Here is a 25797-nt window from a genome sequence, read left to right as displayed (position 1 = left end):
AGAGAACACACCTTATTCATTTCGGCAAATAAAACTTAGCATTTCCTGATTCTAGTAATAAAAATGGATTCCTGAGCCCCACTCCAGACTATTTTATCAGAACCTTCCCTGGTGGTGCAGTGGCTAAGAATCCGCCTGCCAGTGCAGGAGACAGGTTCGAGCCCTGGTCCAGCAAGATCCCATATGCTGTGGAGCAACTAAGCCCATGTGCCACAACTACTGAGCCTGTGCTCTAGAGCCCGCGAGCCACAGCTACTGAGCCCGCGTGCTGCAACTACTGAAGCCCGCGTGCCCAGAGCCCGTGCTCCACAACAAGAGAAGCCGCCGCAATGAGGAGCCCGCGCACCGCAAGGAAGAGTAGCCCCTGCTCGCAACTAGAGAAAGCCCGTGTGCAGCAACGAAGACGCAACATACCAAGTACCAAATGGAAGTCTTGGTATATCCCCATGGTATAAGTTCCCCAATTTGAATAACACTGTAAGATTTATACCATCAAAGAGCCTAGCACAAAGTTAGGGTCCCAATACAGGCTTGTTGGGTGCTGATCCTAATAATCCAGGTACATTCTGACCCACAGAGCATAGTTTGGGGGTGATGCACTGAAACTACCAAATTCATGTTGCCTGTGTGATGAAACCATGACCAGTCTGATGCCAAAGCCACATGACCTTTGCTCACATTTGAGAAAAAGTTAAACTGAGTTTTGTACACCTCCCTTTGTTTTGTACTTTCTAGGACAAAGTCTACACTCTGCTAATCAGGCATCTCCTGAGAATTCCTTCTGGGACACTCAATCAGTTGGATCAACCATTGTATAAATTTGTGTCTATTAACACTTCTTTGTCAATTATAATTTGCTCTGATTTTATGTCAGATTTTCTGAAGACACCATCTCAGCTTTCTGCCAAGCTAATGTAGTTGGAAGATAAGTACTTAATCAAGTATTTACTGAATTTCTACTGTGTATTCAGCCCACGTTTATAATGAAATACCTGCCTTCAAAGACTCATAGTACAGTTGGGAATACAGGCTAAATACACAAAACATCGGCCCATAAATAAAATTGAATACTCAGTTGTCCTTGGAATGAAAGAATATATTATGAAACAATATAAAGATATTCCTATGTCATCATACCAGTGGCACATATTTTTGTTTTACCTACTGTCTTATCTTTCCCCACTAGAATAGAAGCTCCATGAGAGAAACTTTTTTGTTTTGTTCAATGCGATTTCCTCAGTGCCTGGCATGTAATTGGTACTCAATAAATATTTGTTGACTGAGTAAGTCAAGTTTTTAGAATGGACAGAGAAAAGGAAGGCTTCATGGGGTGCCCCCAGATAAGCCTAAAATAAAGTGCTTTTATTCAGCTTGCTATATAGCAATCTATAGATTTTAGCAACCAACTTCTTAATTTCTGTAAGAAGAAGAAAATGTGTATATAATTGAAATAGAAGGTGGGGTGGAATGAAACAAATTTAAATTGGGTGTTAAGAGTCCATGTGACCTGCTTAGCTTACCGCTACAAGAAGTTTGTCCTAGAATCAGTGGTTTTCAAACATTGTTTTAAAGCAGAACAACTATATTTTCTCTTTTAAAAAAAAATTTATGTGTGTTTGTTTATTTATTTATTTAGTCTGCGCCGGGTCTTAGTTGCAGCACGCTGGATCTTCGTTGTGGCATCTTTTAGTTGTGGCATGCGGGCTTGGACTTCTTAGCTGTGGCATGTGGACTCTTAGCTGTGGCATGCATGTGGGATCTAGTTCCTGGACCAGGGATTGAACCCAGGCCCCCTGCATTGGGAGAGTGGAGTCTTACCCACTGGACTGCCAGGGAAGTCCCATGACTATTTTTTCAAATGAAACCGCAATAAATGAAACAGATAAAACCAGAGCTGCTCTGACTGACTTTGGAGGTGGCTTGGAGGAGGATTTGGGGAGGTTCACTCTCTTAGTCCCCTCATCCCCACCAAAGAGCTTTGGCTTCTGAGGGATTCTAGGAACACAGTTTGAAAACACTGGATTGTAGGAATTTTAGAGTCTCTATTCTCTCAAAATTCTATTCATGAAGGCAGCTGAGTTAAGACCTGGGCTCCCTTCTGGTCTCTGTCACTTTAAGCTGAAGGAGTACCAGGAGTCAGCACCCAGAGAGACAAAAAACCTGTGTGGTCTGGGCCAAGGCCAAGGCCAATGCCCCTTCTCACGGCCAGACCCAGGGAACTAGAAGCCACATTTCTCTGATCCCAGACTGAAGAGGGCTAAATAACTAACTCTGGCTTGTGTGTCGTCGTCCCCCCATCCCCTCCGTCCCCACCCCCTCCTCCGCCAGCTCAGAACTGAAGGTATCCAAGCTCACTTGGCAATTTCTCTGGGCTTTGGAGTTTATGAGAATCTTATATACAAAGTAAATACTCTCTCTGGTGCCAACCCAGATTGAAAAGAGTATGATTCATTTGTCACCATCCTGTACTTTGTCAGCTAGCTGGTTGATCCACTTTATTTATTTCAAATTTATTTATTTTTGGCTGTGTTGGGTCTTCGTTGTGGGCTTCCTCTAGTTGTGGCAAGCAGGGGCTACTCTTCGCTGCCATGCGCGGGCTTCTCATTGCTGTGGCTTCTCTTGTTGCAGAGCATGGGTCTCTAGGCTTCAGTAGTTGTGGCTCGCAGGCTCTAGAGTGCAGGCTCAGTAGTTGTGGTGCACGGGCTTAGTTGCTCTGCAGCACGTGGGATCTTCCCGGCCTAGGGCTTGAACCCGTGTCCCCTGCATTGGCAGGTGGATTCTTAACCACTGCGCCACCAGGAAAGCCCTGATCTGCTTTAGATATCCAGAGAGGAACCAGCCAAACAGAGGCCTAAGAGTAACAGAAGAGAGATTCTTGAAGTAACTATTTACCAGGGTGTGATCAGGTTTAAGGGAACGTACAAAGGATTGTAAAGCACCCAGGGACTAGTAACGACCTGAAGAGTTATCACCACTAGGCTTGAAAAAACAAGGAAAGAGAGTTGTCATCCAACAGCTGTTGCTTGAGGAACTTCGTAAAAAATACCGCCACTTCCAGGTCGCAAGTCAGGAAAGCAAAGATAAGGAAAAGATAAGGAACACAGGATGGGGAACCCCCGAGGGGAGGAACTTATCGATTCTTATAGAATCGGCCGCTTTCAAGACTCCTCCTGCGACCGGATAAGCCACGGGTCTCACTTTGACCTTCCCAGACACCAGTAGAAAATGACCAGTTTACGGTTACGAGCTGGAACTACAACTCCCGGCATGCATCTCTCCGCTACAATCGCAAACTTTTCAACGCTAGGATAAAGGGACTTTCCGGAAGAATTGTGGGTCGGGACTTGTAGTTCTTCATTTGGTGGGGGCGGGGGTAAATCGGCCTTCTGCCGTAGCGTGCTCATTGGCGCCCAGGTCACCGCCCCCTTCCCCTCGCCTACGTTTGTGTCTCACGCACGCGCTGCTCGTGCCCACGCCCCCCTCCCTAGGCCTAGGACGCAGGCGCGCGCAAGCCCCCCTGGGCCCGATAGGCGGGGAGGGTGCGGGGGGAGGAGAACGTGGGGGGGGGCATGTTAGGTGTCTATTCAGTAGACGGCAGTGGGGCACGAAGAGTGCGAAGGCATTGCTGCCGGGGGGGTGATATCTGCAGTGGGCCTAGAATCGACAGGAGAGTTCGGAGCCAAGCCAGCGAACCCCGCGAGTAGCAGTCGGCTGCTGAGACCCGGAGGGCGGCAGGGGGCGAAGCCCCAGCCTAGGCCCCGCGGAGATGTCAGGCTGCGGCGCTTGTACTTGCGGCGCCACAGCCGCGCGGCTCATCAGCTCCTCGTTCGCCTCCGCGCCAAGAGGTAACGAAGTAGTCCCGCACCTGAGCTCTTGACCCAGCAGTGGCCTGGCGGGGGCGGCGGGGACCCCGGGGAGGGCGAGAGGCCTCCCCCACCCCGAGGATGTGAGGAGGTGCTCGGCGCTTCGCCTGGCAACCCCCCCTTTCTCCGTGGCATGGGTCTCTGCCAACCTCTGGAGCAGCTGGTTCTCACATTTGAAGTGAAACCCTCTGGCTCCCTCACCCTCCCGCTTTCAGGCCCTCTGACTTTGGGGCCAGAATGTGGTCGCTTCGCAGAAACCCTGAAAGAGGCACGCAGTGCTCCGTTGGTTAAAAAGTGTCCCCAGACCCCACTCCGCAGGTGACTGCCGCCTCCCCTGGCTGCGGCTCCTCTTCCGGAGCCCGGCCGGGTTCCCCTTGGGCCTGTCGTGGGCCGCGGGAAGGGCCCGGATGAGGAGCCGCCACTGTTGGGGTCCCCCCGGGGCCGCGGGGCGCCGAGCGGGCCGTCCCGGGCGCAGGCCGCGCGGGGGCCGCGGTGTCACAGTCGTTGTGCGGCCGCTCACACCGGGACGTAAAGCTGACTCGCACTACTTTTCGGGGGCCGCAGCAAAGCGCCCGAAGAGATGGAAATTCCCACAGAAATTGTTTTTGAAGGGCTTAGGTGTCTCAGGGAGTCAGTCGTTTGCCGGATTTCCTAACTTGACAGCCCCAAGTAGTTTTTTAAGGGTGGCGCTTGTTTACCTGTCCTTTCTGTTTATCAGGAGCTGTGAAAGAGTGGCAACCCCAGCCAAGAGATTCCGGAAAAGAAACCATTTTTCTCTTCCCTAAATCTATGAATAGCAGACAAAGAGTCTAGATCCTGTTATAATCACTAACTTCTAGACAGATTCGTTTTGCTTTGGATTATTAGTTTATGATCTTTGGATTAGAAAAAAACAGCTCCCTTTTCCGAATTTTTAGCTTCATTGTAAAATTCTTACAGTTTACTAAATATTTATTTTCCGACAGTTTATTTCACAGAGGGATTCAATGAGGTTGTGTGGGCAGAAGCATTTTGTAAAATGGTACATAAATGTAAAGGAGTGAATTTAGTCCCAGGACACTGTTAATCCTGAACAAGTAGACATCCCTATTCCAGGAATATGAGTTGCAAACACTCGAAATTGACAGATATTTAAATTCATTTATTTGACAAATTTGTTGAGGGCCTGCTATGTGTCAGGCCCTGCTTTGGTGCTGGAGATGGAAGGGTGAATAAGTCCTCATCTTCGAGTTTAGAGGAATAGACAAAGAATAATATTGTTTCTGGGCCTGTATAAGGTATGTGTTCTCCGTGGGCAGGGAAGGCTTCTTTGACAACATTCTTTGTCTCTATCAATTGTCCCTGAAAACTGTGAGTTATAGAAAGTGTGCAGCTATTTGTTTATTTTTCTTTTCAAAACAACATCTTTCAAAATTAAATCTATCATTAGGTAAATCAGCAAAAACTAATGACTTATTTAGGAATTATCTATTTGTTTCTCAGTTAATACAAGTTTACTAGAGGTTTTCAGAAATACCAAACTATAATTTTCACTGTAAAGGAGTAAATTAAATCTAAAATATGAGACATTACCCAATATCATTATAGAATTTAATATTTTTATATGACAATGAAACAGCAAATGGATTTACATAAAATGTTTGTTTTCCATGGTAGAAACTCTAAAAGTATACATAAGTCTACAAGAATATAAAGATGTATTTTTTTAAGGCCTGAAAAACCTTGAAGAGGGTTATTTTTATTTAGAATTCTTGGAAAGAGGAAGAGAGGTGAAAGATAGAAAAATCACAATTGAACTTTAGCTAGTTTATTATTCTTATGCACAGAGTTAAGAATTTCAGCAACATAATTTAAACAAATAAAAATAGTTTCATCAATATAGTCTTCTAACAGGAAATTTGTACAATGAATTAAGAATAAAAGGGGAGATTTCAGAGCTCCTCTGAAGTACAGTGCTATTCTCTATTTCTATTGGTTTATCTGTCATGTTAGACTTTAAAAATTTTAAACGGTAGTTTGAAAAATTAATTTGATAAATTGTCATACTAGACACTGGATCTGTTTTCTTTTCCTGTTGGGCTATGTGTATCCAATTTAATGTGTTTTTCTTCACTATTCTCTTTGAATATGAAACCTATAGTAAAGTAAAATTTTAAAATATTTTTTCTACTTGAATTGCTGGTGTTTTCAATATTGATGTATATTTTTTCAAATGTACTTTGCATATATAACAGTTTGCATTCTAAATATATGCATTCAGAAATGTTTGATTCCATTTAAAAAATTCTGAGTGACAGTACTTGGTTTGAATTTGGCTGTGAGAATTGTGTGCTCCTGTGTAACTCAGGGTGTCACCTCATGAGGGTGTAAATGAAGATTTGAAGATGCTCAAACATGTTGGTGGGCATCCATAATTTTTTTTAGCTATATTTTAATTCTCTCTCTCTCTCCCTCTCTCCCCCCTCCCCCTCTCGTAGTTAAATCCAATACAAATTAATATGACAAAGTGAGTAAATGATAGAGCATCTTTATTTCTACAATAGCACACTATTTCCTAATCAACATTTCTCTTTTCTTGGGCATGTTCATCTTCAGACCAGCAGACTAGTAGTTTTAGTGAAAACCTATCAAACGTTTTTAAACTTGAGGAAAGCTATCATAGGAGTGATGTTATTTTTCTTTATTAAGAAGTATGCAGTATTCCTGAAGTAATAACTTGGGCATAAAATAAAAATTTGAGATTATTAAAAGCAATAAGCATCTACTAAGTTGCCAGCATTGTTTGCGAGTTTTTGTTGAATTTTGTTTCCAATTTGTGTTGGAGGTTAGAGGACTGGTGTTCAAGAGAGCATTTAACTTAATTTGCTGTTTCATCAGTTATACACTTAAAATATTGTCACTACAAATATAGTTTTAAATTTTAATTAGTTCTTTTGCTCTATTTCTAAAATGCAAATTAAAGATCGGTTAATCTTCTAAGCTGAATCATTTGTATGTTTTTGGAGAATGCTTAGTTCAAGATTGAATATAGGAAGTCAAGTATTTAGAAATTGAATAAATTACCCTCCAAGTTCTTAATAGCCCTAAAATCATTGTGCCTTATTCTAATATATATTTTTTAAAAAAAACTGCTCTGAAACTCAAAGCTTTATCCTTATGACAGAGTTTTGTAAGGAGTTTAACTTGACTGTCTTCTGTCATTGCTGCCAAGTACTCTTTCGAAATATACTTCCCATAAATACTTCCCTTTTTGGCTTTTAGGGGTTTTTCACCTGGGTTCACAGGCTTCCAAAGGGCCCAGGGATAGAATTTAGAGGTTCTTTGAACTTTATTTTCACTAATCTGAGTGAAATATAGCATTTCCTTCAATTACGAATGTAGGCAGCAAACCACAGTAGTATTAGCAATACCTGTGGATTTGTCACCAATCAAACACAGATATTTTCATATCACATTACATTACTGGTATTTCAAAATATTGTTTATACTTTCCACTACTTTGAAATCATGGTAGTTACATTAAAAGCTGTTAGATCTTATTTAATTTTGTTAGTTAAGAAGAATATTTTTAAAGAGAAAAACAAATACTGTATGCTAACACGTATATATGGAATCTAAAAAAAAAAAAGTGGTCATGAAGAACGTAGGGGCAAAACGGGAATAAAGACACTGACCTACTAGGGAATGGACTTGAGGATATGGGGAGGGGGAAGGGTAAGCTGGGACAAAGTGAGAGAGTGGCATGGACATATATACACTACCAAATGTAAAATAGATAGCTAGTGGGAAGCAGCCGCACAGCACTGGGAGATCAGCTCGTGCTTTGTGACCACCTAGAGGGGTGGGAGGGAGGGAGATGCAAGAGGGAAGAGATAAGGGGACATATGTATATGTATAACTGATTCACTTTGTTATAAAGCAGAAACTAACACACCATTGTAAAGCAATTATACTCCAATAAAGATGTTAAAAAAAGAATATTTTAAAAATATTTTGATAACTACTTGAGGATAATTGGTTTCCTTTGTTATGTATTTTATTCTGTACATTTAAAAACATTCTGAATAGGCTTTACCAGACTGCCAGAGGGCACAAAAAAGGGTTAAAAACTGATTGGGTTGCTGCAATAATTTCTGTGAGGATTTTATATGATTGGTGAATGACTGATCATTTAAATTGTTTTGTACAGTGGTTTTAAAAAGTGGGGTCCTCAAACCAGCAGCATCAGCATCATCTGGGAACTTGTTAGAAATGCATTCTTGGGTCCCACCTCATACCTTCTGAATCAGAACCAGGGAGAATCCCCTCCAGCCTGTGGTTTAACAAGTTCTCCAGGTGATTCTAATGCATGCCCAAGTTTGAGACCCAGAGGTTTAGTATTTACAGCGTCTTGTTGGTGTAGCCCTTAGATTATATCAGTAGAATATTAAAACAGCTCTCCAGTACCATACCATCAGGGCCAGCAAAGAAATTCTTAAATTTAGATTTTTAAATGATATGAACATGTTTCTCAGATAGTATTTTCTGTGGTGACTGTATGGTTGCATTGGTTTCATATGTTACTTGATAAATTATTTAAGGTGAAGGACACTTTTTCTTTCTATTCAAGTAGATTTTAAAAGGATCATGTTCATAATTTTTATCTCTCTTAAATTCCCAAAGATAATTTCCTTTCAGCTTATTTTCTAATAATACTAGATATTGTAAATTGTTAAATACTATTTTAAAAGATGTATTGTAAGTGGGAAATAATACACTCTATCTGATACTTCAGGGCTGTTTTGATCTAAACATCCAAGTACAAATAGCCTCACATAAAGCTTGTTACAATTGTAGTTTTCTTTGTGAATACATCATAAAGGTTCAATAAAAAAGTTACCCTTGTTACATAGATTATAATAAATTACTGTATTATGCTACCTTTCATATTAACTTATAATGGATGTTTTCAAGCACACACAAAATAGAACACTGAACCCCAAAATACCTGTCACCCAGCGTCAAGGTGCATTCAACTTTCTGCATTCTTGATTTCATCTATCCCTCTCCTCCATGACTTTTTCTAGACTTGCTTTTTAGATTGACATAGTCTTTAAGTCATATTATGTCCTTGGAAAAACATTAATGTTTAGCTTAAATTTCATAAACTACCTTAGATCTCATTCTAATGAGAGAGTAATAGCTAACATAATTTACTGCAGAAAATGGAAATGTTACAGAGAAAATTTGAAATGTCTTTTGAAGATGTTTCTTAGAAGGAAAACATCAAATGTAGTTGGTTTTTTTTTTTCCTTATTAATAGTCAAGCTTAATAGTGTTAAGCAAAATTTTACACTCTTTGGGTTAGGGACTGGGATGTCATAATCCTTTTTTGGTGTTCTTTGTGAATTTATATGGAAATGAGAAAATTTGTTTCCTCTTACTTGTATCTTTCCTGAGTAGTTTGGTGGGTTCATTTTAGTACTTCGTGTAACTGGAGATGGCCTATGGTGATAAGTAAAGAAACTAGTTCTAACAGTGTACAAAATTGTGTTGGAAAATGGGAGTCGTTAAAAAAAGAGTTATATAATTAAGCATTTGGTTTTGAATTGTTTGATGTACATAATTTTTTTTTTTTTGCGGTACACGGGCCTCTCACTGTTGTGGCCTCTCCCTTTGGGGAGCACAGGCTTCGGACGCGCAGGCTCAGCGACCGTGGCTCACGGGCCCAGCCGCTCCGCGGCATGTGGGATCTTCCCAGACCGGGGCACAAACCCGCGTCCCCTGCATCGGCAGGCGGACTCTCAACCACTGCGCCACCAGGGAAGCCCTACATAATTTTAAACCAGTTTTTGCATTTGGATACAATATATACATGTGTGCATGATCTTTTAAAAGCCCTAACAGGTGTGGGAATGAAAATTTAAGTCCTGAGTTGTGAATTTTGCAGGGAATAAAATGAGGGAGGGAAAATCAGTTTCTTAAATTTATCTAAGTGTTAACCCCTTGGTTGTTTATTACCTCCTAATAGCACTCTGCTGGGAAACTTCCTTTTTGGGGATTCATTAATGTACATTATAGCTTATGCAAGATTCTGAATAGCTCTAGTGTACTGAAGTCTATGGAATTTTGTTTAACCTATTGTATGACCATTCAGTTTTCTTGTGTGGGGAACAGTCTTTTAAAGACCAGCTTGGGAAATGCTGCCTTATGGGAGTATGGCTCTTTTGCCATTGACTATAATTTATTCGGAGGCCTGTTTCGTATTTATATGGAAAAAAGCAGGAGTCAGCAAACAGTGGCCCCATGGAACAAATCCAGCCACACCCATGTGTTTACATATTGTTTAAACTTGCTTTCATGTTACAGGGAGAATTAATGAGATTGAGACTACATATATGGCCCACAAAGCTGAAAATACTTACTATCCTCGTCTTTTACAGAAAAAGTTTGCCAAATAAGTCAGTGATTAACCTATGTCTTTTTTAAGAATTAACTTCAAATATGGCAAAAGGTTAAAATGTTTGAAAGCTGGATGGTGGTTACACAATATTTTTTTATTGAAATATATTTCTCTTTTCTATAGGATTGAAATATTTTATTAAAACATGATTTAATGAATAGCACATAACTTTTAAAAGAACATTTGAAATTTGTTGCCATTGTTGCAGATATTACCCCCATATAACCAAAGAGACAGATGAGTTCATGTCAATTGTTTATTCTCATTGGTAGAAATAGTATAAGAAGTATAAGAATATAGGACATAAATGGCCTTTTTCCCCTACAGGTGAGGCAGATGTTGAACTGCTTATTTTTCACACTTTGAAAGAGCCATTCATTGTTATGACCTGGGTGGTCTTTCCTTACTTCCAAAGCACAGGTCGGGCCAGTTTTTGAAGATGGTGTCACTGGTTTGTACTACTGCTGTGAAGACTATAGCTTTTTCAACCTCCTTTATGCTTGAGGGATTTTTGTCCCCAGGGGACTTATTGAAGGTGTGTTAATATTTGATGTGTAGACTAAATTTCATTGTATTTTCAGGTATTTCTTGTGGTCGCATTCATATACCAGTTTTAGGAAGGCTTGGGACCTTTGAAACTCAGCTTCTACGAAGAGCTCCTTTTAGAGCCTTTACAGAAACACCAGCATACTTTGCTTCAAAAGATGGGATGAGTAAAGATGGCTCTGGAGATGGAAATAAGGTATTTTGTCTTTATTGGCATCTATACACATATTTGAGTTCCCTCATTTAAACAATTAAATATAATACTACTACTCTGTATTTCATTGGTTTGTATGTTTTCTGTAGGAAATGTGAAATATATAAAATGATCTGAAGAATTTTACATATTTAAAAAAAATAAATTTATTTACTTATTTATTTTTTGGCTGCATTGCATCTTTGTTGCTGCACGTGGGCTTTCTCTGGTTGCAGCAAGTGGGGGCTACTTTTGTTTGCGGTGCGTGAGCTTCTCACTGCGGTGGCTTCTCTTGTTGCGGAGCACAGGCACTAGTTGTACGGGCTTCAGTAGTTGTGGCTTGTGGGCTCAGTAGTTGGGCTCTAGAGTGCATCCGAACTTGTGGCACACGGGCTTAGTTGCTCCACGGCACGTGGGATCTTCCTGGACCAGGGATTGAACCCGTATCCCCTGCGTTGGCAGGCGGATTCTAACCACTGTGCCACCAGGGAAGTCCCTACATATTTTTATTTTGTGTTATCAGTCTGAGCCATAAAATAGTTTGATAAGCATTGCACTTAGTAAGCAGTAGCTAAAATTTCTAACACCCCAAAGCAGTAAAGAAGCTTCATTAAGGCGTAGAGAACGGACATGTGGACACAGGCAGGGAAGAGGAGGGAGGGACGAATTGGGAGATTAGGATTGACGTATATACACTACTATGCATAAAATAGATAGCTAGTGGGAACATTCTGTAAAGCACAGGAAGCTCAGCTCAGTGTTCTGTGACCACCTAGATGGGTGAGATGGAGGAGGGTGGGAGGGAGGTCCAAGAGGGAGGGGGTATATGTATATATATAACTGATTCATTTCATTGTACAGCAGAAACTAACACAACATTCTAAAGGAATTATACTCCAATAAAAAAAATAATCTATGTAGTCAGTCTCATGGTTGGTTGGATTGGGAATAACCATCATTTTCTGCTTCCACACAGTTCTTACAACTCATGATAGTATAAACCTTACTTCATCCTCTACCTCAAAATCTTAGATATCTGTATGACTTAATGTTAGGCTACTCTGTAGCTAGCAAGTAGATGATTGGTGATTGTATTAGGTCAGTGAGTTATCATTTTTTTTTATTATGTGAATTTGACAACACTTGAGTTATTAATATATGTGAGACAAAATGCTAGGTGCTTTCATATCCACACTTAATCCTAACAATGACCCTCTAAAGTAGGTGAAATTATCCCCATTTTAGAGATGATAAAAGTTAGATTCAAGAAAGTTGAGTCACTACTTGCCAAGATAATAACTCCTGATTCAATTTCATTGAAATGTAGTTTTTTACCTGTAGTAACTTTTTTTAATTTACTAGTGCTTATTGATTTTTTTCCCGTAGTGTTTATTGATTGTCATTGCAGAAAAGCTAATTATACATGCTGGCACATACCATGTAAAGAAGGAGTGCAGTAAATATATGTGTTTACTAGAACTGATTTTATTGTTTTTACACCAGTGACAATAGAGATATAAATTATACTAATAATTCCATTCTAAAAATTGTAAACATTATAAGATTACAAACAATATTGTTTATACTTAAGTTACATGGTGGTTGCCTGAAAGTAATAATTGACTCTTCCTTTTTTTTTTTTCTTCCACAACATTAGAAATCAGCAAGTGAGGGAAGCAGTAAGAAGTCAGGCTCTGGGAATTCTGGGAAAGGTGGAAACCAGCTTCGCTGTCCTAAATGTGGAGACTTGTGCACACACGTAGAGACCTTTGTGTGTAAGTATTCTTCTATTGTTCTTCTTTTTCCCTGCCTTTTCTGTAAGTCGTTACTTGCATTATATACATTGTATAAACATATACATTATAAATACATACATTATATAAACTAGAATTATTTTCTTCCTGAACTTACGTTAGTCTTTTACGTTCACCGGATACTAAAAATCTCCTGGACTAGTAATGCTTTGCACTGTGGTATAAGGTAATTTAAGAAAACTCTTTGCTTCTTTTTTTTTTTCCTCTCTTTTTTTTTTTTTGCCGTACATGGGCCTCTCACTGTTGTGGCCTCTCCCGCTCTGGGCACGCAGGCTCAGTGGCCATGGCTCACGGGCCCAGCCGCTCTGCGGCATGTGGGATCCTCCTGGACCAGGGCACGAACCCATGTCCCCTGCATCAGCAGGCAGACTCTCAACCACTGCGCCACCAGGGAAGCCCTCTTTGCTTCTTTATTTTGCTTACATGTGTTTATTTTACATTTGGATTTTGTGGCTTTTCATGTATGTAACCATTAAGCTGTAGAAGAAGCAAGGCTTATTTATTCTGTATTTGTTCTTCAGATACCTATTAAGCATCTCATATAGCTGGAGATTGTCAGTTATTCAAATATTAAGGTATTTTCCCTTTCTGAGTACTTACCAGAGGTGCTAAGTCCTCAGTTCTAGGAAGTGTCTGATAATTATTAGTGATTCAGACACTAAGAGAAGGAAGACATCAATAGTCCTATTTTTTTTTTTTTTTTTTGCGGTACGCGGGCCTCTCACTGCTGCGGCCTCTCCCGTTGCGGAGCACAGGCTCCAGACGCGCAGGCTCAGCGGCCATGGCTCACGGGCCCAGCCGCTCGGCGGCACGTGGGATCCTCCCGGACCGGGGCACGAACCCGTGTCCCCTGCATCGGCAGGCGGACTCCCAACCACTGCGCCACCAGGGAAGCCCCAATAGTCCTATTTTTGCTGTTAGTGTCAGTAACTATTTCTGAAATGCAGAGATGCTACTGCTGATATTTTATTTAATGAATCAGATAAATCATTTCCTACATGATTAGAGTTGATGGTAATGACTCAAGAGTAAATTACTTTGCACTACCATGGTACCTGCTATACTATCCAATTGTGAAAAGATTGACGGTCAGGCTTGGCAGAAGTTTCAGTTTCTGATGATTAACTAGAGAGGATTCTCTATATTCTAACTCAAATATTGAGACTTCAGTTACATTTTCACATCTATCATTAATATTAATTGGCCACTATATGAAAATGTATTACATGTAGCATATCTTTACAATTTTGGAAAGACCTTTAAAGTGGTACCATTCTATATGAGGTTCTCTTTGTGGCTTTGCCTAGTAAGAGATCAAAGAGAAGAATCAGTATGAATGAAAATTAATTTGGATTGCAACATAAAATGAAAGTGGTAGAATTGGATGATATAACTTCTAAATAACATTTACTTTTAACACATTGGTGTCATATAGTAAAATTCCAAAATGTCTGAGGATTGCTCAGTTCATACTGGCAGTGTCATATTACATGTTTTAATCAAGAAAATTTCCATTTTTTTCCCCAAAGAAAGATTTCAACCTTTATAGACCTATAATTCTACTCTAAAAATGATTTCCTAGAATAGAAAAGGAAAGAAACTAACATTTAATAAATGTCAGTATGTATAATTTTATTCTCACAATCTTATTTTTGCCAAAACAGGGAATATCCTCATTTTTATAAATGAAGTAGCTAAAATTAAGTTTAAGTAATTCATCCAAGGTTATAGAGCAGTGAAGATATCTTATTCAGAAATTCCTTTCCTATTCAGAAGTTCCTGTCCTTTGTACCAACTGGAATTCTTTAGGGATAAACTAGCTCCTCTTGAGATTAAATTTTTCTTTTTATATAGTGTTTTCATAACTTTCCAGGTTGTATTAATCACTGAAGGTGATTGTTAACGTACAGATTCCCACCTTCCCTAGAGATTATCTAGATAAAAAACACTATACTTTAGTGTTATCTAATCAACTCAAGGCTGTTTCCTTTGGGAATTATAATTAGGGAGGGAGATGTGGGAGTAGAGAATATGGAAGAAAAGAGTAAAACAAGAGTACATTCTTACAAAGCATCTGTTGAGTCAGACACTGCTAGGCCCAGGAAATACACAGATGAGCATGATACTGTCCCTTTCCTCTGGAGCTGTACTGCATAGAAGAAAGAATCCCCAACAGTGAGGCCCTCTTCCTTGGTTTTGCTGGCCCATAATAAAAGTCTCTCCAGAATGTATCCCTTTTGAATGCTGAGGATCTTCTGTGTCTACTCACTGAAAATTGGATCATCCTGGTTCTAAAGAATGTTGTTTGAACGTGGGTTATTCATTTTGTTTGAATCTGCATTTATTAGTTATTAGTTCATAAACATCTTTTTATGTGCTTTTTGTTTGTTTTTGTTTTTATTCTTTTATGTGCTTCTTAGTCACTTGTAACTCTTTTGTGAATGGCCTGTTTAAGTGTCTACTTTTTTTGTCCTTTTAAATTATTTTTAATTACCCGAGGAATACATATGTATATCTCCCTTTGTAAAAAAAAAAAGTAGAGCATTATAGATAATGCTAAAGATATATTTCTGTAATATGTCTTCATTGAACACATAACTTTTAAAAAGCATAAATGGTTTCATATTGTTCATGTTTCTGCAAATTGTTTTTTTTCCCAACTCAGCAGTGTTTTGAGAGCTTTGTGTGTTGATACATACAAGTTCTTTTAAATTTTAATTTTTTATTGAGCTATTATTATTCACATACCATACAATTCACCCTTTTAAAGTATACATTTCAGGAATTTTTAGTATATCCATGAAGTTGTACAGTCATCACCAGTATCTAATTCCTGAATATTTATATCACCCCCAAAAGAAACCCCATAACCCTTAGCAGTCACTTTCCACCTCTTCCCCTCCCAGCCTTGGCAACCATTAACCTACTTGTGGTCTCTATGGATATGTCTATTCTGGATATTTCATATAAATAGGATTATACATTATGTGACTTTTTATATCTGGCTTTTTTTACTTAGCATGTTTTCACGGTTGATCAGTGTTGTATTATGTATCAGTACTTCATTGCTTTTTATGGCTGAATAGTATTTCCATTGTTTATCCATTCATCAGTTGATGGACATTTGAGAGTTGTTTCTGCTTGTTGGACATTATGAATGAATAATGCTACTGTGAACATTTGTTTACAAGTTTTTGTGTGTACTTATGTTTTTACTTCTCTTGGGTATATGCTTAGGAATGGAATTGCTGGGTGAAATGTTAACTTTGTTTAGCTTTTTAAGGAACTGCTACAGAGGTGGTAGTTTTACAACCATTTTACAACCCCACTAACAATGTGTAAGGGTTCTAATTTCTCTACATCCTCTTCAACATTTATGTCTTTTTTTTTTTTTTTTAATATAGTTTTTTTTTTTTTTTTTTTTTTTTTTGCGGTACGCGGGCCTCTCACCGTTGTGGCCTCTCCCATTGCGGAGCACAGGCTCCGGATGCGCAGGCTCAGTGGCCACGGCTCACGGGCCCAGCCGCTCCACAGCATGTGGGATCTTCCCGGACCGGGGCACGAACCCGTGTCCCCTGCATCGGCAGGCGGACTCTCAACCACTGTGCCACCAGGGAAGCCCTATGTCTTTTTTTATTATAGCCATCATAGGGATGGGAAGTGGTATCTCATCATGGTTGTGATCTACATTTCCCTAATGACTAAAGATGTTAAGCATCTTTTCATGTGCTTATTGACCATTTGTATATCTTCTTTGGAGAAAAGACTAAATTTTTTGTCCATTTTTAAGTTGGGTTATCTTTTTATTGTTGAGCTATAAGAGGTCTTTATGTATTTTGAATACTAGACCCTTATCTAGATACGTGATGTGCAAATATTTTTTCTCATTCTATGGGTAGTCCTTTCCTTTTAAATGCTGTATAGCAGGAGTCAGCAAACTTTTACTATAAAGACCAAATATTAAGTATTTTAGACTTTATGGGCCATATGGTCTCTGTTGTGACTTTTCTTCTTTGCTGTTATACTGCAGAAGCAACCATAGACAATGTAAAACAGTGAGGATGGCTATGTTCCAATAAAATTTTGTATATGGACACTGAAATTTGAATTTCATATAACTTTCATTGTCATTTTTTTAATGTAGAAACTGTTCTTAGCTCATTGATCTTGCTGTACATATTTCATCTCACAAGTATATTTGTAGTGATTTTCATATTTTCTTATAGTGGTATTACTCTTGCTTGACTGACTGTAGAAATAAAATGCCATTTTTATAGATACCATTATGAATGTATAGAAAATCATCAGAAATTGAAATAATATCTAAGATTCTTGATTATAATGATATATATTATTTAGTTTTTTCTTGCTCATTTAAAAAATAACTTGTCAAACATGAATAGCATCCCTACTTTATTTAAGGTAGAGCTTTTAGTTGTATTTTTTTTTTTTTGTTTCTGTTTTTTGGTCTTTATTTCTTTTTTATTTTAACTTAAGAGAAAATTGAGATATAATTTCTTTACAGAAAAGGAAAGAAAGTGCATGGATTCTAAATGTACAGTTTGGTGGATTTACATGTCAAATATTCCCACACCCCAGAAGGCTCCCTCTTGTTCTTTCCTAGTCACTAACCTCTCTTTCCCCGAGGCAACTACTACCTTGACCTCCATCGCTAGAGATTGGTTTTGCCTGTTCTTATACTTCATTTAAACAGAGTCATAGTGCATGTTTTGCTTTTGGGTAGAGCCTTTAGTTTTTATTTTTATGTATATAATACTTTCTGAAGGCTTACTGTAATTACATTTCTCATAGGTTAAGAATAAACTTTCCTGCAGTGGTTTGGAGATTTTATGTTTGACCCTGAAACTTTTTCAAAATCATGAAGAACTTTCATTTAAGCAAATATCCTGAAAAAGGTTTTACTAAGGTAGTCTTTCTTCTGTCGTGGGTATATTATACAAGCATGTTTACTGGAATCAGTATTCTGTTTATAAAGGAATATAGGATACCTGTAGTAATCATTTAAAGGAAGGAGGTTTATTTATCCCCTGATGATTTAACAAAATCAGATTTTGCCCCTTGTTTTTAGGAGTAAAAAATATGCATTACAATGCTTGTTTATTTGTTTGTTTTTCTGAAATAGCATTTTGATAAATAAAATCGAATCCTTGAACTTGAGTATATGTTGAACATGTTTCAGTGTAAAACTATTGCAAGTATTCAGGTAGAATTTAAGCAACCCTTCAAACAGCAAGCAGAGAGGAATGTTATTTGTCAGTGTTTCTCTTTCCCTTTCACCTAGTATCTTCAGAGAAATATTTTGTTCTTGTGTTCTCAGGCCAGATTTTTCTGTCACACAGCTTGAACTAGATTAGCGGCTTCTCTGCCCTTTAATCCTTCCCCTGTTTACTGGTGCCTTATCCTAAACTAAAGCCACTGTCTTTCCCGCTGATGGGAGATGGTGATAACGTGTTTGGGCTTGTGTTAATCAAAGGTACTTGGTATAGCTTGATCTTTTTTTTTAGGGAAGCACTTACTAGGTGATTGATAAATGGAATACACAAATGACCCCTAATCTAGTTTAAAATTTGGGGCTAGAATTTATCCAGAATGTATTTTTGTTTGGCCTTGTGTTTAAGAACAGACACGTAAGAATTAAATTGGCTGAATTAATAGTTAAATTTATTTTTTAAATGCGCAATTGTCTATTTTTTAAAAATTTAGATTATTTTGTGAAGATTGAGGTGTGCTTGCCAGTGCAGTTTTTCTTGTAATGTATGGATAGGTAGTTATAATATTCCCAAAGGACAGAGATTCCCATGGTTTTAAAAATTCTTTTTACCTGTCTAGTTAGGTTACACAAAGGTAACATAAAAATGTATACCTAGACCTACCAACATGTAACTAATTCCTGTGTACCTTTTGCTCTGTATCTGTTAATAGTCTGTATGGGATTCTCTACCATGCGAGCGGGGGCTACTCTTCGTTGCGGTCTGCAGGCTTCTCATCGCTGTGGCTTCTCTTGTTGCGGAGCATGGGCTGTAGGTGCGCGGCCTTCAGTAGTTGTGGTGTGTGGGCTCAGTAGTTGTGGCTTGCGGGCTTTAGAGTGCAGGCTCAGTAGTTGTGGCACACAGGCTTAATTGCTCCGCGGCATGTGGAATCTTCCCAGACCAGGGATCGAACATGTGTTTCCTACATTGGCAGGTGGATTCTTAACCACTACACCACCAGGGAAGTCCCTGACTCCCCGCTTTGACTGCCGAGGGCCCGGATTCAATCCTTGGTTGGGGAACTAAGATCCTGCAAGCAGTGTGGTGCGGCCAAAAAAAAAAAACTTTAGCGAATGGAGAAGTCGAAATCATTTCAACTGATCTTTTCTCTAGATGCAGTCTATCACAAAATGAAAGAACCTAGTTAAAGTGAACAAAGTGTAGTTTACTGAACTCATCTTTATCATCTATTTTAGGTATAAACTAGGCTGTTTGTTGTGGCTAGTGGAGTGAACTACAAGCATTTTTGTCAAGTATGTAGGTTTCAATTTCAATGAGTCTTTAAGGTTAAACACTATTTGAATTACTTTTCTCTGTCCTTTTACAGCATCCACCCGCTTTGTGAAGTGTGAAAAATGTCATCATTTTTTTGTTGTGCTATCAGAAGCAGACTCAAAGAAAAGCATAATTAAAGAACCTGAATCAGCAGCAGAAGCTGTAAAATTGGCATTCCAACAGAAACCACCTCCTCCCCCCAAAAAGGTATAGGTCTTAGTTCAGTCTTATAAGCACTTTATCTTGAAAACATTTCATTGCTCCCCTCCCTCCAGTTTATATTGAATCTTAATACTAGTATCTAAACATGTGTTATAAGTTCTTAATATGGACTATACCTGGCTAAATTGTTACTGATATTTGATACTTGAAATTCAGGTATGGAATCCATTGCTGTTTTCCCATGTCATGATTACTGTATTCGTAGCAATGAAATATAGTTGATGATTATTAAAATAGTGTTAATGCTGAGTTAATCTAAAATGATATCCTTAAAATAGAGCAGCTGGGGATTTATTTTTGTTAGTTTGGGCCCCTAAATAACACCAGCCTGCAATTTTTCCCCCTTAAGTTAATCTACTTTATGGTAAAACAGCCTCGGGCTAACAGTGGAAGCAAGTAATTTTTTCCTGACCAATGTGCCAGGGCTCTCCTGTATAGCACTGTGACTTTTGTGGTGTGGGCTCTTCCTAGGAGTCTCAGATGGATTGTGATTTGGCCATGTGAAACACAGCAGAGTGTACCACCAGCTTCATTGGGTACTTGGCGTACACTTTCTGAGAAGGAGGAGCCCTGCTCTGGGCTGTGTGCCCTCTGTTCTGGCCATATCTCAGATGTTTGCACACTTACATCATTTGTCTCACCCTCTGCTTCGGTTTAGCTTTCTTCTACTGTTTAGGTACCAGTGCATTTGTCTCTGCAAGTGTGCTATGGCAGGTTTAATAAATCATGGGTATAATTTGTGAGGAATGATGATTTTTAAAAACTGTAATAAAATACATATGGTCAACGACTATAGAATTTGTCATGTAAAAATAAATGAAGTAATGGAAAATATAGCTGTTAAGCTTTATGTTCCCCTCTAATTTGTGTAGACTTCAAACATCTGAGTCAAAGTTCTAGAGAATAAAGTTCTAGAAAATAACTATTTTCAGGAGTTAGTGAATATTAACAGTTAATTTCTGTTTCTAAAAGCTGAAATAATTTATCCCAGGTGCTAAGCTCTTGGCAGTATCCAAGTTTCATCTAGAGCTTTAGTTTCTACCAAGAATAAGGCTTTTAGATTGCCATTTAGATAAAAGCATAGCTTTAAAGTTAATATCTAAGAAGCAGCTAAATGTTTATGAGCATTAAAACACATTGATACTGGTGGTATAATGGTCTTTGATTATATAATGCCTATTTTGAAAAGGTTAGTTTTATAATATGTTGTCTTTGTGAAGAATATTATTTATATTATTGAGAGAGGTGTAAAAAGGATTTTTAAAAATGATTTACATTAATGATGATAGCTTTAGACCCATGGTGGCAAGTGTAAGTATTCTAATTGACTTTAATATTAACTTTCAAAAATTAGGATCAGTGACATTGTTTATAGAATAGAAACTGGCATAGCACTAGAAGAGTACAGGGATACTTTGTTAAGCTAGAGAACAAAAGAATTGTGTTTTGTTCCTTTTAAGTTTGGGGCCTCTGAATCATTGCTACATAATGTGTCATGCCCCTTGCAATTTGTTTTGTTTTGTTTTTAAACCTAAAGGGAGCAAACATTCATTCGTTTGTTTATTTATTTATGGCTGTGTTGGGTCTTCATTGCTGCGTGTGGTGGGCTTTCTCTAGCTCTGGTGAGCGGAGGCTACTCTTCACTGCGGTGCAGGGGCTTCTCATTTATGGTGGCTTCTCTTGTTGCGGAGCATGAGCTCTAGGTGTACGGGCTTCAGTAGTTGCAGTGCGCGGGCTCAGTAGTTGCGGAACGCAGGCTCTAGGGCGTGCGGGCTTCAGTAGTTGTGGTGCACGGGCTTAGTTGCTCCGCGGCATGTGGAATCTTCCTGGACCAGGCATTGAACCCATGTCCCCTGCATTGGTAGGCAGATTCTTAACTATTGCGCCACCAGGGAAGTCGTGGCATTTTGTTTTGGATGAGAATCTTTGTTCAAATTTAAAACTGTAAGTAAATGTGCTCAGTATAGAACTTCCCCGTTCGTCCAGTGGTTAAGACTCCATGCTTCCACTGCAGGGGGCACAGGTTCAATCCCTGGTAGGGGAAGTTCCACGTGCTGCACGCTACAGCCAAAAAAAAAAAAAAAAAAGTGTGCTCAGTATGTAACTTTAATGTGCATATTTTGTGATAGCTCATAGTAAGTTGTTCGTATCTAATCATTTTTCAGATTTATAACTACCTCGACAAGTATGTTGTTGGCCAGTCATTTGCTAAGAAGGTGCTTTCAGTTGCTGTATACAATCATTATAAGAGAATATATAATAATATCCCAGCTAATGTGAGACAGCAAGCAGAAGTTGAGAAGCAGACATCATTAACTCCTAGAGGTTAGTGTTTTGATAATTGACCAAAATAGAGATTACTGTGCAGTAGAGGTAATCCTTATTTGGAACTCTTTGCTTTTGTCTTAAAATACTTTTAGTACACTACAGCATTTTTCAAAATACAGATCACTTCCCATTAGTGGTTCATGAAATCATTTCAGTACATTGCCAACAGCATTTAAAAAAGAGTTAATAAGTGTGAGTAGAAAATACCAGAGTATGTTAACAACTTAAGTGTTGTTTCTTAAAACTTTTGTTTTCAGTTATATGTACATGGGTTCTGGTATACAGATTGAGACATCATTTTTGAATTGTAGACTTGACCACAACTATTTCCCCATGACTGGATCATTGCAGTGCTCTCTGTGTGACTCTTGAGTTCTTCTCTTTTGGGTTCAGGATACAGAATTTCATTTGCCTAAGTCAGAGATATATGGAGATGATAAAGCTTACAGAACATTTTCAGCACTCTTTCCTTTTAGTCCCCAGCTACAGAGTGCAGGGTTCAGGGCAAATTTGTAAGTGATTCAAAGTATAATTCCTATTAATGGTAGATTCTAACGTACCAATATACTGTGTAATGTCAACTTACTGTGGACAATATTGTGTGTGATATTAATAGAATGATTTTATTTAAAAAACTATGAATAGAGTACAGTGTAAATATTTTAAGGTCTTTTGTGTGTGTGTGGTTTTTTTTTGGCCAGGGAGCTGTAATTTCTGATTTGTCCTACAGTGTATCATTTTACATTCTTTTAGTTATCATTTTATAATTTTAGGGAGTTCTGCTAAATACTTTCAGTATTAAATTACTTTTAGTAGCTACTAAATATATGACTGATTGGCTTAATGAAGACAGTTGTTCACTGGTTGAGCTTACTGCAAAATAGTCATGTAGTAGGATCAGTTACTTTTTTAGAAAGTATAAATCATAGTAACTATTGAAAGACTTGGAACATTCATTTTTATAAGGTCCAAATCGCGTTGTTTAGTCATGGAGCAAAATGATTTTTTCTGATTCCTTCAGTCAACAAGTTAATAGTTAAGCTCTTCTAGGTGCTGGAAAAGCAAATGGTTACATGGTATTTATAGTATGAGGGATTTAAACTCTTATTAAAGACCTAAATTACTACTACTCTTTTCTTAAAATAGATAGCAGCTTTGTATTTGACAAATGTGAATATTAGCAACTGGACAGCCATCATTAAGCATCTTTGGGGTTTTTTTTAATGTAGAAAGTAGGTAGCATATAAATTCTTTGATAATGTGAAAAGCTGAAAGGACGTTAAAGAACATATTCTTTAAATATATTTGGAAGAGGGCAAGAAGTGGAATACTCCTTGTTTGTTCCCCTAAATTAAACAAATATATAATATTTTCACATTGCCATTTTCATCCTCTTTCTTAGAGTTAGAAATAAGAAGACGGGAGGATGAGTACAGATTTACAAGTAAGTGACCTCTCTTCAGGTCCTCCTCTGTAATCATTCTTCCTTTTGAGATTTACCTCAGTGAAGTTTGTCAGCAGTAGTAATGGTAGACATGTATTTGCTTGTGTATTACTAAGAAAGATACTGTATATTATCTAAGCCTGTTTGTTATACGTGGTATATATAACTTTGGAACAGTTTCATAGCTAATTTGTGTAGTTTGTAGATGTTGGGTTATTTTAGATATTTGATTTTATCTTTTCTGTTGTGATATTTCTTAAAGCATAATGTAGAGAAATAAAAAGTACTATATGCAGTTTTTCTCTAGATCTGCATATTAACAGAAGTTGTATTTTTAAAAATCTGTAGCTTGAATATTATGTCCTTTTTTAAAAAAACCATACAATTAGAGTTGGTCTGCCTGTAAGTGACAAATTTTAGGGGAGGCAGATTATCTTCCAGCTACTCTTTGCCAGAAACCACACTGTTTATTTTTTGGTGTTTATGAAACTTAGTGTAGACTCGCTAATTATACATAAGCACCAACTCACTGTTGCGAGCCCTAGACTGCCCCTATAAGCATCAGATGGTCTGATGGAGGGTGTGGAAGGACCTGATAAACCAAAGGTAGTGGCCATTCTGATGTCTTGAACCCATTCTTTGGAGGTGGATATAGCTGCCATACAGAGGGAGAAGGTTCCAAAGTTATAAGAAGATTCATGTTGTCACAAAAGACAAAAAACAATAGATAAGCCAGTATGAACATTTTTCGCTTAAAAGTTTGATAATTTTACATTTGCCTTTGAACCAAACAGTGTTATACATCTACTATTTGAAGTGTACTGTATATTCAGGATGAGCTATGAGAACATAACTAGTTTACCAACTCTGGCATGAGATTTATTAAATGTAATAAAATATGCTGTCAATATATATTCATAAATTTGGGCAGGTGGCTGATGAAGCTACTATGAATTATTAAAGAAAAGTCTATAGTGAGTATTTTGATAAAATATATATGTAGTGATTTTTTAAAAATGTATGTAGTGGGGCTTCCCTGGTGGCGCAGTGGTTGAGAGTCCGCCTGCCGATGCAGGGGACACGGGTTCGTGCCCCGGTCCGGGAGGATCCCACATGCCGCGGAGCGGCTAGGCCCGTGTGCCATGGCCGCTGAGCCTGCGCGTCCGGAGCCTGTGCTCCGCAATGGGAGAGGCCACAGCAGTGAGGGGCCCGCGTACCACACACACACACACAAAATAATAATAAAGCATTGGAAAATACTGATATTCTTAGAAACAACCTAAAAATAAATCCAGAAGATATAAACAAGTATGATATGAGCACAGATACCTTGAATGCTGAGAGCCAGGAGCAATATGGATAGTTAAAAATCTGGCTAATTGAAAAGAGTATTGGGATTCTTTCCTTCAGCCAAGAGAGAGTGAGAATAAGATTTTTTTTTAAGGGATCCAGCTGATAAACTGTTAGTTTGCCAACAATATGATTCCCATATAGTTAAGATTATGTCTCTAATAAAGGAACTGCAGTGATCCAGTTGAGAGCCTGTAAAATCAGGAATTCAGATAGGGCCAAAGATAATGAATCTTACCATAGTTGGTTTCTCTGGTAGACTCACAGGATCATTTTTAAATGTGGAAGAGACTGTTTAAAGGTCATATGTCTCAGTATTTTCACTAAGGAAGCAGGCCCAGTAAAGCTAAGTGACTTGCCATGCTCCTACAATAGAACCGAGACTAGAACCCAAGTTTCCTATTTCTCAGTTCAATGTTTTTCCCTTTCTCTACAGCCCTGCTTATTTTCATTTGTACTGAAAAAATAATATACCTTTATCTTTCAAAGTGCCTCCAAATCAATTGTGTTTTTTTTTTTTTTTTTTTAATTGGCTGTGTTGGGTCTTTGTTGCTGCACGTGGGCTTTCTATAGTTGAGGCAAGCGGGAGCTACTCTTTGTTGTGGTGCGTGGCCTCCTCATTGTGATGACTTCTCTTGTTGCGGAGCATGGGCTCTAGGCACGCAGGCTTCAGTAGTTGTGGCATGTGGGCTCAGTAGTTGTGGCTCGCAGGCTCTGGAACACAAGCTCAGTAGTTGTGGCTCATGGGCTCCATGGCATGTGGGATCTTCCCAGACCAGGGCTCGAACCCATGTCCCCTGCACTGGCAGGCGGATCCTTAACCACTGCGCCACCAGGGAAGCCCTTGTGTTTTGTTCTTAAACACAGGCATAGAAACACAAAGTGTACATATGACTTGCTCAAGATCATATAGCTATTTAGAGGCAAATAAAGGACCAAAGCTAAAGCTTTCTGACTCCTAGCACTGTTCTCCTATTACACTGCCTTCTTTTCAGTAAAAGTATATTCTTCATACAAGTTTATGTAAATAAGGAAGGTAAAAATAATCCA

The 25797-nt window shown here is 38.6% G+C and overlaps 1 protein-coding gene across 2 annotated transcripts in view; it reads left to right on the top strand.

Moving 5' to 3' along the window:
* Positions 1–3499: 3499 nt before the first annotated feature.
* CLPX (caseinolytic mitochondrial matrix peptidase chaperone subunit X) overlaps positions 3500–25797 on the top strand; it is a 35894-nt gene continuing 13596 nt past the window's right edge. Inside the window, exons 1-6 of one of the 2 annotated variants that reach the window (XM_067750547.1) lie at positions 3501–3845; positions 10887–11047; positions 12702–12819; positions 19456–19610; positions 21791–21950; positions 23356–23397. In XM_067750547.1, coding sequence (XP_067606648.1) covers positions 3767–3845; positions 10887–11047; positions 12702–12819; positions 19456–19610; positions 21791–21950; positions 23356–23397 — 715 coding nt within the window. In that variant the 5' untranslated portion in view covers positions 3501–3766. Of the gene's footprint in view, positions 3846–10886; positions 11048–12701; positions 12820–19455; positions 19611–21790; positions 21951–23355; positions 23398–25797 lie in introns of both variants that reach the window. The other variant, XM_067750558.1, reaches the window with a different exon arrangement.

This window comes from Pseudorca crassidens, chromosome 1, assembly GCF_039906515.1.
Source record: "Pseudorca crassidens isolate mPseCra1 chromosome 1, mPseCra1.hap1, whole genome shotgun sequence".
Lineage (NCBI taxonomy): Eukaryota > Metazoa > Chordata > Mammalia > Artiodactyla > Delphinidae > Pseudorca > Pseudorca crassidens.
This window is presented reverse-complemented; position numbering and strand designations above follow the sequence as displayed.